This window comes from Chelonoidis abingdonii, chromosome 1 (genome assembly GCF_003597395.2).
Source record: "Chelonoidis abingdonii isolate Lonesome George chromosome 1, CheloAbing_2.0, whole genome shotgun sequence".
Lineage (NCBI taxonomy): Eukaryota > Metazoa > Chordata > Testudines > Testudinidae > Chelonoidis > Chelonoidis abingdonii.
In genome coordinates, this window is record NC_133769.1 from 125,371,127 (window position 1) to 125,385,869 (window position 14,743).

At 44.7% G+C, this 14,743-nt stretch overlaps 1 protein-coding gene across 4 annotated transcripts in view; it reads left to right on the forward strand.

Moving 5' to 3' along the window:
• The window catches only part of BCAT1 (branched chain amino acid transaminase 1), a 112,639-nt gene that overhangs the window by 15,890 nt on the left and 82,006 nt on the right, over positions 1 to 14,743 (forward strand). For 2 of the 4 annotated variants that reach the window (XM_032772573.2, XM_032772576.2), the window contains exon 1: positions 14,014 to 14,094. The exons of the other annotated variants lie outside the window; for them this stretch is intronic. In XM_032772573.2, the coding sequence (XP_032628464.1) occupies positions 14,041 to 14,094 (54 nt within the window). In that variant the 5' untranslated portion in view covers positions 14,014 to 14,040. Of the gene's footprint in view, positions 1 to 14,013; positions 14,095 to 14,743 lie in introns of those variants that run through there. 4 annotated transcript variants of the gene reach the window in all.

A 14,743-nucleotide genomic window follows, 5' to 3' on the forward strand; every position in this document is an offset into this window, starting at 1 on the left:
AGGACTCTTCGCTGCTTTTTACAGATCCAGACTAACACGGCTACTCCTCTGATAGAAGGTTTCTGATGTGGGGGGGGAGGGGGGGGAAGATGAGGAGGGAGGAAGCTTTTTCTGTAAGTATGAGGGGTGTCTGGTGGGCTGTTTGTCTCTTTTGGGTGCGGTGAGAGGGCACACGCAAGTGAATAGCCTACTCTGTGCTAAATCACACACACACTGTGTATAATCCAAAGTTGCCCGCTTCCTGGAGTTTGCCTCTATTATTAACTTAAACAAGAAAACAAACAGCAGAAGCGCTATGTTCAAGCATGGCTTGAGTCCCTAGAGTTTTCCCTGCAGTATGTCTCTGTCTCCAATACCCTTTGCTGCAGAAAAGGGGCTTCAACTCCTCTTATCCTTCAAGATAGGAGCTAACTGGACATAATTTAAAGCTACCCTTGTAAACACTGTGAGATGCACTAAGAGGATGTAACTCAGGCTTCATCAAAACTGAGGAAATTCTCCCTCTAAATTCAAACCAACTACACCAGTTTTAAAACATGCTGGGGCAAAAGTGTAGACAAGATTTGAGCAACCAGTGCCTGTGTGCTGTTGTGCAGGGAGAGAATATACATAGAGCATGGCTTTGTGGAGATGAGATACGGCCACTGCACAGCCCTCAACTTCCCATTTGCGGTGTAAGCACACTAATTCTTTTGCCTGGGGAGCCTCCACAGCTACAGAGGAGAAGGCTAGATGTGCTTTAGTGTGAGAGAAGATGGTCTTGTGATTAAGATGTTCAGTTGGAACTCAGGTCTGGCTTCTGTTCCTGTCTTCTCCAGTGTGAAGACTCATAGGCAACTCCCCCTCCCCCCAAAGTGGGCCTAATAATACTTCCCTACCTCACAGGTGTTGTGAGGATAAACCTGCAATTGCTTTGGAGACATTTAGCTACTACAGTGATAAGCACCATTGAAAAGCCTATAAAATATGGACAAAGTTCCTCTTCACCTTGAACAAAGGTGGCAAAATAACTACAAGCATCACAGAGACCATTCTGTCCTCCAAATTCAAGATAAAGCACACAATTCTAGCCACCACTTAGCCAGAAGCTTCTGTCTGCCTGTTTGTCTTGGTTTGTCCTGCTTTGTAACCACCCTTTCCCAGCTCAGGTCAACCTCTGGGTCTCTTGATCTGTATTTTGCTCTAGCAGTGCAGTTCACACTCACTCTTCAGACAGGTGGCTAGATGTCCATCCAAAAGCCACATCTAGCTGTCAAGGATTCTGCATCCAGACAAAGAAAGCATCCATACCAACCCACTACCTTTGAAAATAACCACTGCCTTTAACATATACAAAATGTAACAGCCTAACCCTGTAAATATCCTTCTAATAGTTGGACTGGGTCCAGGTGCAGTAACTAACCCATTCAGATCCTATGATAGATTATTGCTGGTATAATTTATCAGCTTCATTTTATGACCACCTTTTCCTAACACCCTAATTCCAAGAAATTTATTATACTATAGCCAACTGCACTGGCAGCTCTACTCAATCCAGAAAGTCAGGCTCCTTGTGTCTCCATGCACCAGTGGCATTTACAGCTCAGTAATCAATTAAGTTGTCTGTAGAAGTTGCTAAGGCTGAATCCCGCTTCAGACCAGTGTATGTCTGCCTCTTACCAGCCTGCAGTCACATGCACAGTCACCGAACATTGTGATTCTTTTAGCATCGTTGTTGGTGGCTGGTAGAGCTAGCAAGTTATTGTTTGACTAGCTCCGGTGGGGTGTAAGCATGGCTTGCAGGACAAAAAGGAGTCTTCCTTGAATACCAGAGCCTTTGTTTCTAGTGCACATGTTGGGTCTGGTTCACTGCTGTCCTGTACCTTGTAGCTCTTTATCCCAGGGCACAGCAGGCCTAAAAGTCTCCATTCTGATTTGGAAGTATTTTGCATTCACTTTGCATTGTTATAACTGGCTACACAATGGGAAAGGCAACAGTAAATCAGGTCAATAGGGTTCAATCGTATGTTCCTTCCAAGGCCAAAACTCTCACTGAAATTTGTAGGAGTTGGATGCTCAAGAAATCAGGGTGGATTGTTTTAAATCAAAGCAATTTAAATTGCTGATTTTTAATCATGTTTTGAATTGGCAAGCTGTTTTGCATTTGTACTTTTCAGATATTTTCCCCCAAAAGGGTTGAGTCTCATTGGTTGGTAACCATTAAAACATGTTGATTTGGCAACTAAATATAGCCTTTACACTAAATTTGGTGTATTATACTCCTCCAACGGTGGGGGCAAAAAACCTCACTGGCTTCAAGACTGAGCTTGATAAGTTTATGGAGGGGATGGTAGGATGAGACTGGCTACAATGGCATGTAGCCAATCTGCAACGGCTAGCAGCAAACATCTCCAACTGCTGGTGATGGGACACTAAAATGGGGAGGTGCTGAGTTATTACAGAGAATTCTTTCCTAGGTGTCTGGCTGCTGGATCTTGTCCACATGCTCAGTCTAACTGACTGCCATATTTGGGATCAGGAAGGAGTTTTCCCTGAGTCAGACTGGCAGAGACCCCTGGGGGTTTTCCACCATTCTCTGCAGCATGGGGTCTGGGTCACTTGCAGGTTAAAACTATACTAAATGATGGATTTTCTGTAACTTGGAGTCTTTAAACCTTGATTTGAAGACTTCAGCAATTCAGCCAGAGGTTATGGGTCTATTACAGGAAGGGGTGGGTGAGGTTCTGTGGCCTGCAACGTGCAAGAGATCAGAGTAGATGAACGTCATGATGATCACTTCTGGCCTTAAAGTCTATGAGTCAGTTTAAATTTTTTCTAGAAGTTTTAATAGGGTTGCCAGTTTTGGTTGGATGTATTCCTGGAGGTTTCATCACATGACTTATCTTTAATTAAAAAGATTAAACTTTAATTCCTGTGGATTCCAAGGCAATCCTGGAGGGTTGGCAACCCGCGGTGTTAATGACTCATTTGCAAGCCAGGGAGAGTCTAATCCCCCATGAAATTGTTTCCTGGTTCTAAAAGTTCTGTAATTCCTCAGACAATTATTTTGCCTCTAGTATGTATACATTTGACTATTATTCACATTATCTTGTGCTAAATATGTGTGAACAAGTCACTTGGCTTGGTCAGAAACTTAAAGATCTGTGTGAGATTTCCACCAACTAGGAATGTCACAAATAAAACAGTTAAATTTTATTGCATTTTTAAGTCTGGCTTACAGAAGATAAGGTTAGCTGGTATTAGCTGTGTGTACAAGCAAAAAAGTGCTTTTGCCAATATAGTTTATACCCATTCAGTGAGCAAAATAAACTATCCCAGCAAAAGTACTTTTTTGCTAGTATAACTACATCTGCACTAGGGTTTTTGCCAGCATAGGGATTTAATAAATATAAAACCACACCCCTACCCAACAGTACTATATGGACACAAGTTTACAGTGTAGACCTGGCCTTAGCGAATACCTAAGCAAAGCAAATGCTAGACCAAAACCAATGAGGTTAAATATAAACACAAAGGGTGACCTGATTTTCATTACATTAAGACATCTTTTTGCTGCTCTGGGAATATAAAGGTGCTTTTAAAGGGGGTGTAAATTACATTTATGTCCCCTTCACGCTGCAGAAGTGATGTAAAGGGTGATGCAAAGAGAATCAGGCCAAACAGAACAAGACCCTCATGTGTTTTTTATACACTTCGAAATTTTTTTTGTTTTTTAGCAATAACCATGACACCCAGCCATGAATTGTCTGTTTAAGAAACATGCTTATGAATTTATAAGTTAACTGAATACAACTGGCTGCTTTAATGTGTTTTCCTTTGTGTCATTCCAGCAAACAGTGCCCTTGTTAAACAAACTAATGGGAGAGCTGACAAGCCAACAAAAGAGACACTTTGAGGCAGTGTTCGTAGGGGTTAGAGATGGAAGAAAATCATTAGGAAATCTAGTATTTCTGTCTACCAGTGCAAGATTGTTTCCTGCAGTGACAAAGGAAGACGCTGTTGAACTAAGCAAAAGAGTGAAGAGGGGAAATAGTATTGAATGAGATAACAAGTTTCATAGAGAAGAAAACAAAAGGAAGAACATTAGTGGAAATAGGCTTAGAAAAAAAAAGGAAGAAGACAGAACATTAGAAGGTCACTTGGGAAGGAAACTTCTATAAGGTCATTGTATCTCTAAGCACTGAACTAATGACAAAAAATAGGAAATAGAATTGTTTGTCTTGTTTTCATCTCTTCAAGGCAGTAACCTGTGAGAGAGAAGTAGCAAAAATAAATAAGGGTGGGGGAGATTCAAGTTGTCCTGCACCTGATGTCATAACATACGCTGGTGCTAGGTGGTTTAGAACACTAACCAGTCAGAATCAGTAACATTTTAGACCCTCTCTGCATAGATGTAAATCAGTGGTGCACGTGGTGTACGGTAGCAGCAGTGCCTAGTCTGAGATTGCATAGCTCTTTAGACAGGTTCCCCTTAGGGCTTACTACAGTGAATAAAAATACTTTACATTCCTAAAGAGTGTGTTCTCCCCTCCAGCTCTCTGTCACCCAGCCTGTCAGACACACATTCTTTTTGGGTTTCAGGTATGCTTTATTCTTTACCTCTTGCTATACCTCTTTATACATATCATCTCATTTACCTCCTGCTATATGTATCGGGCATCTTTGCTGTTCCTAGCTTCTTATCACACTAGAAAGCCAAATTCCGAATGTTATTCAAGTATTGTGACCAAAAAGTTTCATCTCCTGTATTTTTGTTCCCCCTTTTTATTTTTCCACCTCACGTAAATATCCCCTCCTCTAAGAGGAAGAAAGCGTGAAGAGAAGTATTTGTGAAAATATGGGTGAGATACCCATTCTCTTACAGTAGAAGGTGTCCAGTCTTACTCTCTCATAAGTGAGCTAGCTCAGCAGATATTTTCTTTTCATTACATTTTGCACTGTACAACCAATTGCTGACCATGGTATAGGTTAATTCAACAGAGTTAAACTGAAAGCATCTGTGTCTGGCTCCGTGATACCTTGATTGAATTTCCATGGTCTAGAGGCCTCTTGTAAAGGTCATGATGAGCTAATGTTTTTTTTCAGTTGATGTTATAAATAGTATTCTATGAATCAACCCGGCAGCAACATGCAAAAATCTCTCACTCCCTCTGACAGAATTCGTGGACCTTTTTTAAACACAACAAGCATCATTACAATTTTCAGTGCAACTTTTTCTGTAGCCTCTTTTTTTTGTTGTTGTTGTGTGGCTGCCAAGTGGTACTAGAATTCCCTGGAAAGCCACAAAAGATAGTGATCTTTAATTACTGTTAGCTTTTTAAAAAAACCACAGGGATGTTTTATTTGACACTCCTAGTCACACAGTATCAGAAAGGTAACTTTTTGTCTTAAGTTTTTTCTCCTGGTGCTTAGATAAAGGCAAAATTATAGGTGGCTCAGTGAAACAAACATTTGCAGCACCTCAGGCCCCTGGGTGCAACTCTGTTTACTTAATTATTGTACAGCGCCTAGCACAATGGAGCCCTGACCTGGCTGACCTGTAGGCAGTACAACGGTATAAATGTTTAATAATAATAATGAAGTCATTGAGGCCCAGCTCCTCAAAGGAATTTTAAGGATCTGGGCCTGAGCCACTAGATTACGTGGAATCACACATAACAGAAGCTGGAATTCCTATCTTGATAAGGGAGATTAGAGCTTGAAATATTTGCCTCTGGCTAGCAAGTATCTGACAAATATGGACGAGAAGGGTAGGTCACTCTCCATGGGCAAGGTCTTAGTAAATTTGCCTGGAAGGGTGCTCTCCTTGGAGCCTCATTGGAGGGGCACTTTTCATATAGCCTCTGGCTATTAGGTGTCTGATGAATCTGAAGAACCTCCTCTGGTCCTGAAGGGAGGAGGAACATTCATTTCTTCTCTCTACTGGAGCCTGAGGGCTGCTTCAAGAGAGTTGAGTTTGAGCTACCCTGCCCCATCAGCAACCTGGTGGCAGCTGTAGGTGGTAAAGTGCTGTAAGAAGATGTTTCCACTGCACCTCCTCCACTGTAGGTTAGGGTTGCCAGGTGTCCAGTTTTTGATGGAACACCTAGTTGAAAAGAATCCTGGCGGTTCCAGTGAGCACCGCTGACTGGGCTGTTAAAAATCCAGTTGGTGTGGGGATGGCAGGCTCCCTACCCAGCTCTGTGTGGCTCCCAAGAAGTGGTTTACATGTCCCTCTGGCTCCTAGGTGTAGGGGCGGCCACAGGGGCTCTGCGCGCTGCCCCTGCTCTGAGTGCCAGCTCTGCAGCTCCCATTGGTCAGGAACTACAGGGGTGACGTCTGTGGGCAAGGGGTAGTGCGCAGACCCACCTGGCTGTGACTCTGTCAAGGAGCTGGAGATACATGCTGGCCACTTCCGAGAGCCGCCTGAAGGAAGTGTCACCCCCTTCTGTACCCTTGCCCCAGACCTGAGCCCCCTACCACAGCCAAACTCCCTCCTGAAGCCCGCACCTGAGCCCTCTCCAGTCCTGAGCCCCCTCCTGCACTCCGAACCCCTCATCCCCATCCCAGAGCTGCTTCCCATGCCCTTAACTCCTCATATCTGGCCACACCCCAGCCCAGATCCTGTACCCCCTCCCACACCCAACCCCCTGCCTCAGCCCAAAGCTCCCCCCCCATACTCTAAACCCCTTAGTCCCAGCCAGGCACTCCCTCCTGTACTCCAAAACCCTCATCCCCTCCTGCACCCCAACCCGTTGCCTCAGCCTGGTGAAAATGAGTGAGTGAGGGTGGGGGAGAGTGAGTGGGGGATGGGATTATGGGGAAGGGGCTGGGCCGGGGGTGGGGCAAGGGTGTTCTGTTTTGTGCAGTTAGAAAGTTGGCAACCCTACTAGCTAGGGCCGGCTTTAGGCCAATTCAACCAATCCCCTGCATCGGGCCCTGCCCCTAAGAGAGCCCCACACCCAAGCCCCAGTACAGTATACTGGCAAGAGCCAGTGCGCTGTACCAGGGCGGCCTGGCTTCCCCAGGGGGCAATTTAAAGGGCCTGGGGCTCCCAGCAGGGGCTGGAGCCCCAGGCCCTTTAAATTGCCACCAGATCCCCACTGCTGGAGCCCTGGGGTAGGGCTGTGGGGCTCTGGAGGCTATTTAAAAAGTCCGGGGCTCGGTTGCTTCTACCGCCCTGGCCCTTTAAATAGCCACTGGAGCCCCACTGCTTCCCCAGGGCTCCCACGGCTATTTAAAGGGCCGGGGTGGTGGAAGCAGGGGAGCCCCCGAGCCCTGGGCGGCGGCGGCGGCTGCTGCTGCTGCTACCCCAGTGGGGGAGGGAGGAGGAGGAGGCACTCACCGTACAGGAAGGGCTGTACCCCCTATACCTGCACCCCCTGCCCTGTCTCCAGCCAGCCGCTGCCGCACCCCCTGCCCTGTCTCCAGCCAACCCCTGCCGCACCTTCCTGCCTGAAGCCATCCAGTTCTGCGCTCCTCTGTCTCCAGCCCTGCCAACCCCTGCTGCCACCCCCCTGCGGCCCTACCTGAAGCCAGCCAACTCACCCTACAGCCCCCTGTCTCCAGCCAACCCCGCACCCCTTGCCCTGCCTACAGCCAGACCCTACCTCCAGTCAGTCCCTGCCCTGCCTCCAGCCAGCCCCATGTCCAGTGGTGCTCTGCAGTTCCCAGGGCAGTAACCCTGCTCACCTGCTTTAATGAGAGGGGCAGGGAGCAGCTGGGACCCACACATGTGCACACCCTAGGGTGACCAGACAGCAAGTGTGAAAAATTGGAACAGGGGGTGGGGGGTAATAGGATCCTATATAAGAAAAAGACCCAAAAATCCAGATTGTCCCTATAAAATCCGGGCATCTGGTCACCTTAGCACACCTCCAGGGAGTGGCGGGGACCCACACATGTGAAACAAAGCTCATTTCTAGTTCAGGCCCATCTTTTTTAAAAAGAACTTTAGGTAGAGTTAACATACATCCGTATTTTCCCAGACATGTCAAGCTTTTTGGTTCTTAAATTGCCATCCGGGAGGAAAATACGGACGTACGGTAACCCTATTGGTACAAAAAATACATACTGTGGCACGTCCCTTAAATCAGAACTTTTTATAGGGAACTGGTTGCTAAGAAATGAGAGGGTATGTGTGTGTGTGTGTGGGTGTGGTGTTTTTTTTTTTTTGTCATCCCTGCTGGGGCCCTGCCGAAAATGTTTAAATTGAGCCCCGCACTTCCTAAAGCCGTCCCTGCTTCTTTGGGTCCTCCTTCCCAGTGAATAGCTCTGCATTGCTTGCCTCTTCTACTAATCCTAGTTTTCCCAAGCAGTAGCAGAGTGAAATTGATGTGCTCACTGCTGCCCACGTATTTTTAAATAGCTGAAGTGAAAACCAGCAAAACTCTGGTCAGTTTTCACTCTGTTTTCACGGACACTCTGAGCAGCAGTAGAGACACCGGAACGATCCATGTTCAGACTCATGTAAGACCTCACTGCATCAGTTTACAGTCAGTTAATGTTTGGAAGGCTATTTTCGCAGCCATAAAGACTAGACACTTAGGGTACGTCTACACTGCACGATTATTTCGAATTAGCTTAAACCGATATTACAAAACAGATCTAATAAAATCGGTTTAGCGCGTCCACAGTGGGATCCCGAAATCGATTGTTTGCGTCCATGGTCCAAAGCTACCATCGATTTCAGGAGCGGTGCACTGTGGGTAGCTGTTCCTCAGCTATCCCATAGTTCCCACTTCCGGGTTGAGAGCACAGTGCCTGATGGGGCAGAAAACATTGCCCCGGGTGGTGCTGGGTACAGCCTCACCCCTCCCTTTGTGAAGGCAGCAGACAACCCTTTGGCGCCTTTTTCGCGGAGTGCATTGAGCAAACGCCATAGCACAGCAATCTTTCCCTTTTTTTTTTCACGTGGTGGTGGGGGGAAATAAACTGAGGAGCTGTTCCCTGAACCACGCCAGACACTGTGTTTGAACCTACAGACATTGGGAGCTCAGCCAAGAATGCAAATAATTTTCAGAGACTGCTGTGGACTGTGGGATAGCTGGAGTCCTCAGTACCCCCTCCCTCCCTTCATGAGCGTCCATTTGAGTCTCTGGCTTCCCGTTACGCTTGTCACGCAGCGCTGTGTATCCTGGAGTTTTTTATTCAAACGCTTTGGCATTTCGTGTTCTGTAACGGAGCTGGATACAACAGATTTGTCTCCCCATACAGCGATCAGACCTAGTATCTCCCGTACGGTCTATGCTGGAGCTCTTTTTCGATTTCAAACTGCATCGCCAGCCGTGCTGATCAGAGCTCCACGCTGGGCAAGCAGGAAATGTAATTCAAAAGTTCGCGGGGCTTTTCCTGTTTACCTGCCCGCTGCATCCGAGTTCAGATTGCTGTCCAGAGCGGTCAGTGCTGCACTCTGGGATGCCGCCCGGAGGCCAATAACATCGATTTCCGTCCACACGAACCCTAATCCGAGTTATCACTATCGAATTTAGCGCTACTCCTCTCGTTTGGGAGGAGTTCCGAAATCGATTTAAGGAGCCGTTTAACTCGATATTAATGACGACGTCGTGTGAACGGATACAGCGTTAAATCGGTATATCGGCCATTAAACCGATTTAAAGTCGCAGTGTAGACCTGGCCTTAGGGTCAGATTTTTCAAGAGATCTCTGCACTTGTTTGGGCACCTAAAATCTGACCACTTGGTTTCATGAGTGCTCAGCACCTAGCAGCAACCTGGGAGTTGCTTAGGAAAGCTATGAGTTGTGGCAGGGGTAGGCACTGCAGCTGCTCAGTAGAGAAGTGGCCCCAGAAAGGAGGCTGGAGAATATGTAGATTAGTGTGTGCCCACTCAAATGTTTCTGCTGGTGTTCCCAGGAATTGCTATTTTCAAAAGCTGGCCATTAATGTTTCTTAAATGAAAAGTTGGCTTCTGCATAAGTTGCTTGCAATGCATTAGTGTCTCCCTCCTCCCCCTTCCCCAAATTCTCCACTTCTAGTCCTCAGTGATGAACAAGTGAGTGGACTTTTCAAGCTATCAAGTCAGTAGACTGGTACAGATTACAGTGTGAGGTCTCTCGACTGAGGCCTTAAAGGGACACTGTGAACTTTAAAATCTCACTCTGTCTGGAAATGCTTCACATTTTTGTTGCAAATAACATCTAGGATTACAGTAATTAACGGAGATTAGAAAAAAAAATTTGTTGTGGACTTTAAGTTGATTTTTTTTTTTGCACATTTAACAGCAGTTAGTCACTATTTCCCCTTTTGTCTGTGTGCATCCATACAGAATCAGGTGAGGGAATTTAAAATGGGAAAATGTGATGGTAAAACAAACCTTGGAAAGGGGACTGCGAAGGAGGTGTAATATCTGAAACTAGTTTAAACTAGTGTTTTAATTTGACTAAATGTCAAGGTGATTGTGTCCTTGCTCCTATTTACTGTGCATTTATATTCTTATAAAGTTAGGCGTTTGCCTCAAAATCCTTAGTCCAAATTTCTTCTCTCTACTGTTGTGCTCTGTGCCATTTGTCTGTCACTCTCCATTCCGTGTGCATCTTTATTTCTGTGGTTCTTTTTGTGAATCATTTTGTCATTCTTTGGCATGAAAGGGTTTATATAAACACAAAATTTTGTCAAGTCTATAACCTCCATTAGTGTTAAAGGGAGTAACATGCACAGCTCCCTCACACTGATAGGTGACTAATGTAAACCTTTAATATAACCTTTAATAAGGTTTATATTTCCTTTATGCTGGAATTACACTGGAAATCCTGCAGAAGTGTTTGAGAAAGGCAATAATATTACCCAGTTGAACTCATGCAGAATATTAGCCTTTTTTGTAACTATCACATTCTTAACTCATTTCTAATTTGTGATCCACTATAACCCCTAGATGTTTTCAGCAGTACTACTGCCTGGTCATCTGTTCTCTATTTTGAATATGTGCATTTGATTTTTTTTTTTCTTCCTAACTGTAGTACTTTGCACTTGTCTTCATTGAATTCCATCTTGTTGAATTCATACTAATTCTCCAAGATCGTTTTGAATTCTAATCTTGAACTTCAAAGTGTTTGTAACCCCTCTCAGCTTGGAGTCCTCTGCAGATTTTTTAAGCGTGCTCTACACTCTACTATCCGAGTCACTAATGAAAATATTGACTAGTATGGGACCCAGGACTGATCCTGTGGGACTCCACCAGATATGTGCTTGACAGTGAACCATTGATGACAACTCTTTGAGTATGATCTTTCAACTATTTTTGCACCTACTTATGGTAATTTCCTCTAGACCACATTTCCCTAATTTGCTTATGAGCATGTCATGTGGAACTGTATCAAAAGCCCTACTAAAATCAAGATATAGCGCATCTATTGCTCCCCCCATTCACTAAGCCAGTAATCCTGTTAAAGAAGGAAATAGGTTGGTTTGGCATGATTTGTTCTTGACAAATCCATGTTGGCTATTTCTTATAACCCTGTCATCGACTAGGCACTTACAAATTGATTGTTTAATAATTTGTTCCAGTATCTTTCCAAGAATTGAAGTTAGGTTGACTAGTTTATAATTCCTTGGGCCCTCTTCATTCACTTTCTTAGGAACAGGTTCCGTGTTTGCCTTGTCCTCCAGGAGTTCATGAAAATAATCACGAATGGTTCCAAAATTGCTACAGCTAATTCCTTAAGTACCTTAGGATGGATTTCATCAGTCCCTGCTGACTTGAATACATCTAATTTACCTAAATATTCTTTAATCTGTTCTTTCTCTATTTTGGCTTGCATTACTTCCTGTTCATTGTTAATATTAACTGTTAAGTATCTGGTCACAATTAACCTTTTTAGTGAAGACTGAAGCAAAATAGGCATTAAACACCTCAGCCTTCTCAATGTCATCAATTAGCTCTCCTTCCTCACTAAGTAAATCTTCCCTTTCCTTCTTTCTGATTTTTGCCCCTATATGCTTGTGCTGTTCTGTTGTACTCCTGCTTAGCAATTTGTCCATATTTGCAATTTTTTTTTGTAAATTTCCTTTTTTATTTTCAGGTCAATGAAGAGCTCATGGTAGAGGCGTATACTCTTACTATCTTTTCTTCATATTAGAATCATTTGCTGTTTGCCTCTAATGTTGTCCCTTTGAGAAGTTGCCAGCACTCCTAAATTACTTTTTCCCCTTATTTTCTTCTCAGGAAAAGTCTGCTTTCTTGAAGTTGATTGTCCTTATCTTGCTGCTGTCATTCCTTCCTTTCCTTAGAATAACGATATCTGTCATTTCATGACAGGTTTCAGAGTGGTAACCTTGTTAGTCTGTATCAGCAAAAACAACGAGGACTCCTTGTTGTTGTGGGGGTTTTTTGTTTGTTCGTTTTTTTTTAAAAATCATTTCATGGTCACTTTCACCCAAATTGCCTTCAACTTTCAGACTCACAACCAATTTCTCCCTATTAGTCAGAATTAAGTCTCACATGTCTGTCTGCCTAGTTACTTCCTCCATTTTCTGAAACAAAAAGTTGTCCCTAATATATTCCAAGAACTTATTGGACGTTTTGTGTTTTGCTGTGTCTGGGTAGTTAAATTTCCCCATTGTTACCAGGTCTTGTGTTCTGGATATTTCTGTTTGTTGTAGAAATGCTTCCTCCACCATCTCCTCTTGGTTTGGTGGTCTGATCTGCTCAGGGTAGATGTCATACTTGGTACTGTTGGTAGTGCCCATGTGGATGAGCAGCATGAGGTAGTGGTCAGAGGGATAGGTTGCTGAGGCTTATCCTTCTGTGATGTCTTGGATGCAGACTGCAGGCAGGCAGTACACCTCTCAGGATTTCAAGTCAGCAGATGGATGCCTCCGTCCCCCCTCAGAAGGGAGTCCTCAACCACCAGAACCCAATGGCTCCTCTGCTTGGGTGCAGTGGCCATGAGCTTCCTAGATGTGGGGGCAGGTGGCTCCTCCTCAGTCATTGGGGTCTGCTCCTCTCCTCCTGTTGCCAGTATAGCATAGTGGTTCTTGTGTCACAAAGCATGGTCTACAGCAGTAGTCGGCAGCCTGTCAGAAGTGCTGTTCCGAGTCTCCATTTATTCACTCTGATTTAAGGTTTCGCGTGCCGGTAATACATTTTAATGTTTTTAGAGGTCTCTTTCTATAAGTCTATAATATATAATTAAACAATTGTTGTATGTAAAGTAAATAAGGTTTTTTAAATGTTTAAAAAGCTTCATTTAAAATTAAATTAAAATGCAGAACCCCCTGGATCGGTGGCCAGGAGCTGGGCAGTGTGACTGCCACTGAAAATCAGCTCGAGTGCTGCCTTCGGCACTCGTGCCATAAGTTGCCTACCCCTGGTCTACAGGTTATAAACAGGTCTGCCGTGTCTCACAAATCTGGGGCAGAGACTCTCTCACAAGTGGGAATTAATTTTAACGCTCTTTCAATCTAATGATAAAGGATTTTGCTTGTACCTGGTTACTACAAGGGGCTTTTTTCCTACATCATTCCCTCCCTCCTTAATGTCGTCTTTATGCAAATTGCCATAACTCCAGACACAGTGGTACACCTCTGCCCCAATATAACGTGACCTGATATAACATGAATTCGGATATAATGCAGTGGGGCAGGGCTACGCACTCCAGTGGATCAAAGTAAGTTCAATATAATGCAGTTTCGCCTATAATGCGCTAAGATGTTTTGGCTCCGAGGACAGCATTATATCGGGGTAGAGGTGTACTTGTCTCTTGATTTAATGACTGGGATGAATAGCTACAGATATATCGTCATCATCTTCTGAGCAGAGAGTTATATGGGAGTATGTGGATATTTTAATGAGAGAATATTGTGGGGCTGGTTTATATTTTACCAACATATACTAGTAATCCCCTTGGCACTGAGCTGGCCTCTTGGACAACATAGTGCTACAGTTTAAATTGTACATCATGTAGTTACTTGCAGTGCATTGGCATGATTAGGGGTTTGGTTTTCAGCTGTGGTGGTAGCTGTACTGCTGTTTCTGATCCTCAGCTGGGTTGTAGAGAGTGCCTCAGTAAGCAAGAGGTGCACTGTACATGCTCACCCGGCAGCATGGCAAGCTCATTGACAGCTGAGCAGGGAGCAGCGGATGCCTTCTCTTGCCAGGTATTTCCCACTTTGCATGGCTTTCTTAATTTATTTTTGGGGGCAAGAGAGAAACAGGGAGAAAGCATCTGATCCAAGGGAGAGAACTTAACTTCCCCTTCTCCTGGCCCTTAAACATTCCAGCATTGTTATCCCCCTCCCCCAGATGATCCTAGCACAAAATCCCTTTTCACCTAATTGTTCTATCATTTAACCCCCTCCTCCCCGGAGCACATTCATTCTGGCACTGAAGCCTCTTAATGCCCGTTCCCTCCTGTCCATCCTCCTGTGCATTCTACTGATATTCCCTCATCCATCTTCTTGTATATTCAGCACCATTGCCTTCCGAGTGCCCATCCTCCAAATATTCCATCCCTGTGATCTCTGCCCGCAAAGCCTTCCTGCGTCCCTTTAATCTTTCAGCACTGTCTTGGAAAGTCCTGATTAGCTCCAATGATCAAAGCCAGAAAGACATGTTAGATACCCGCCTCCTCTTTACCCAGGTGCCGCTGTGTGTAATGTGTGTTTCATGTCTGCGACCAGAATGCTGTAGAACTGGCAGAGAGAGGATGCTAAGAAAGCAACATGGAAGCTGCTTTGAGGACATGGGGTGCTCCTGCTAGATGATTTGCTTTCGTGGGTCATGCGCCTGCCGGCTTACTCTTCTGAT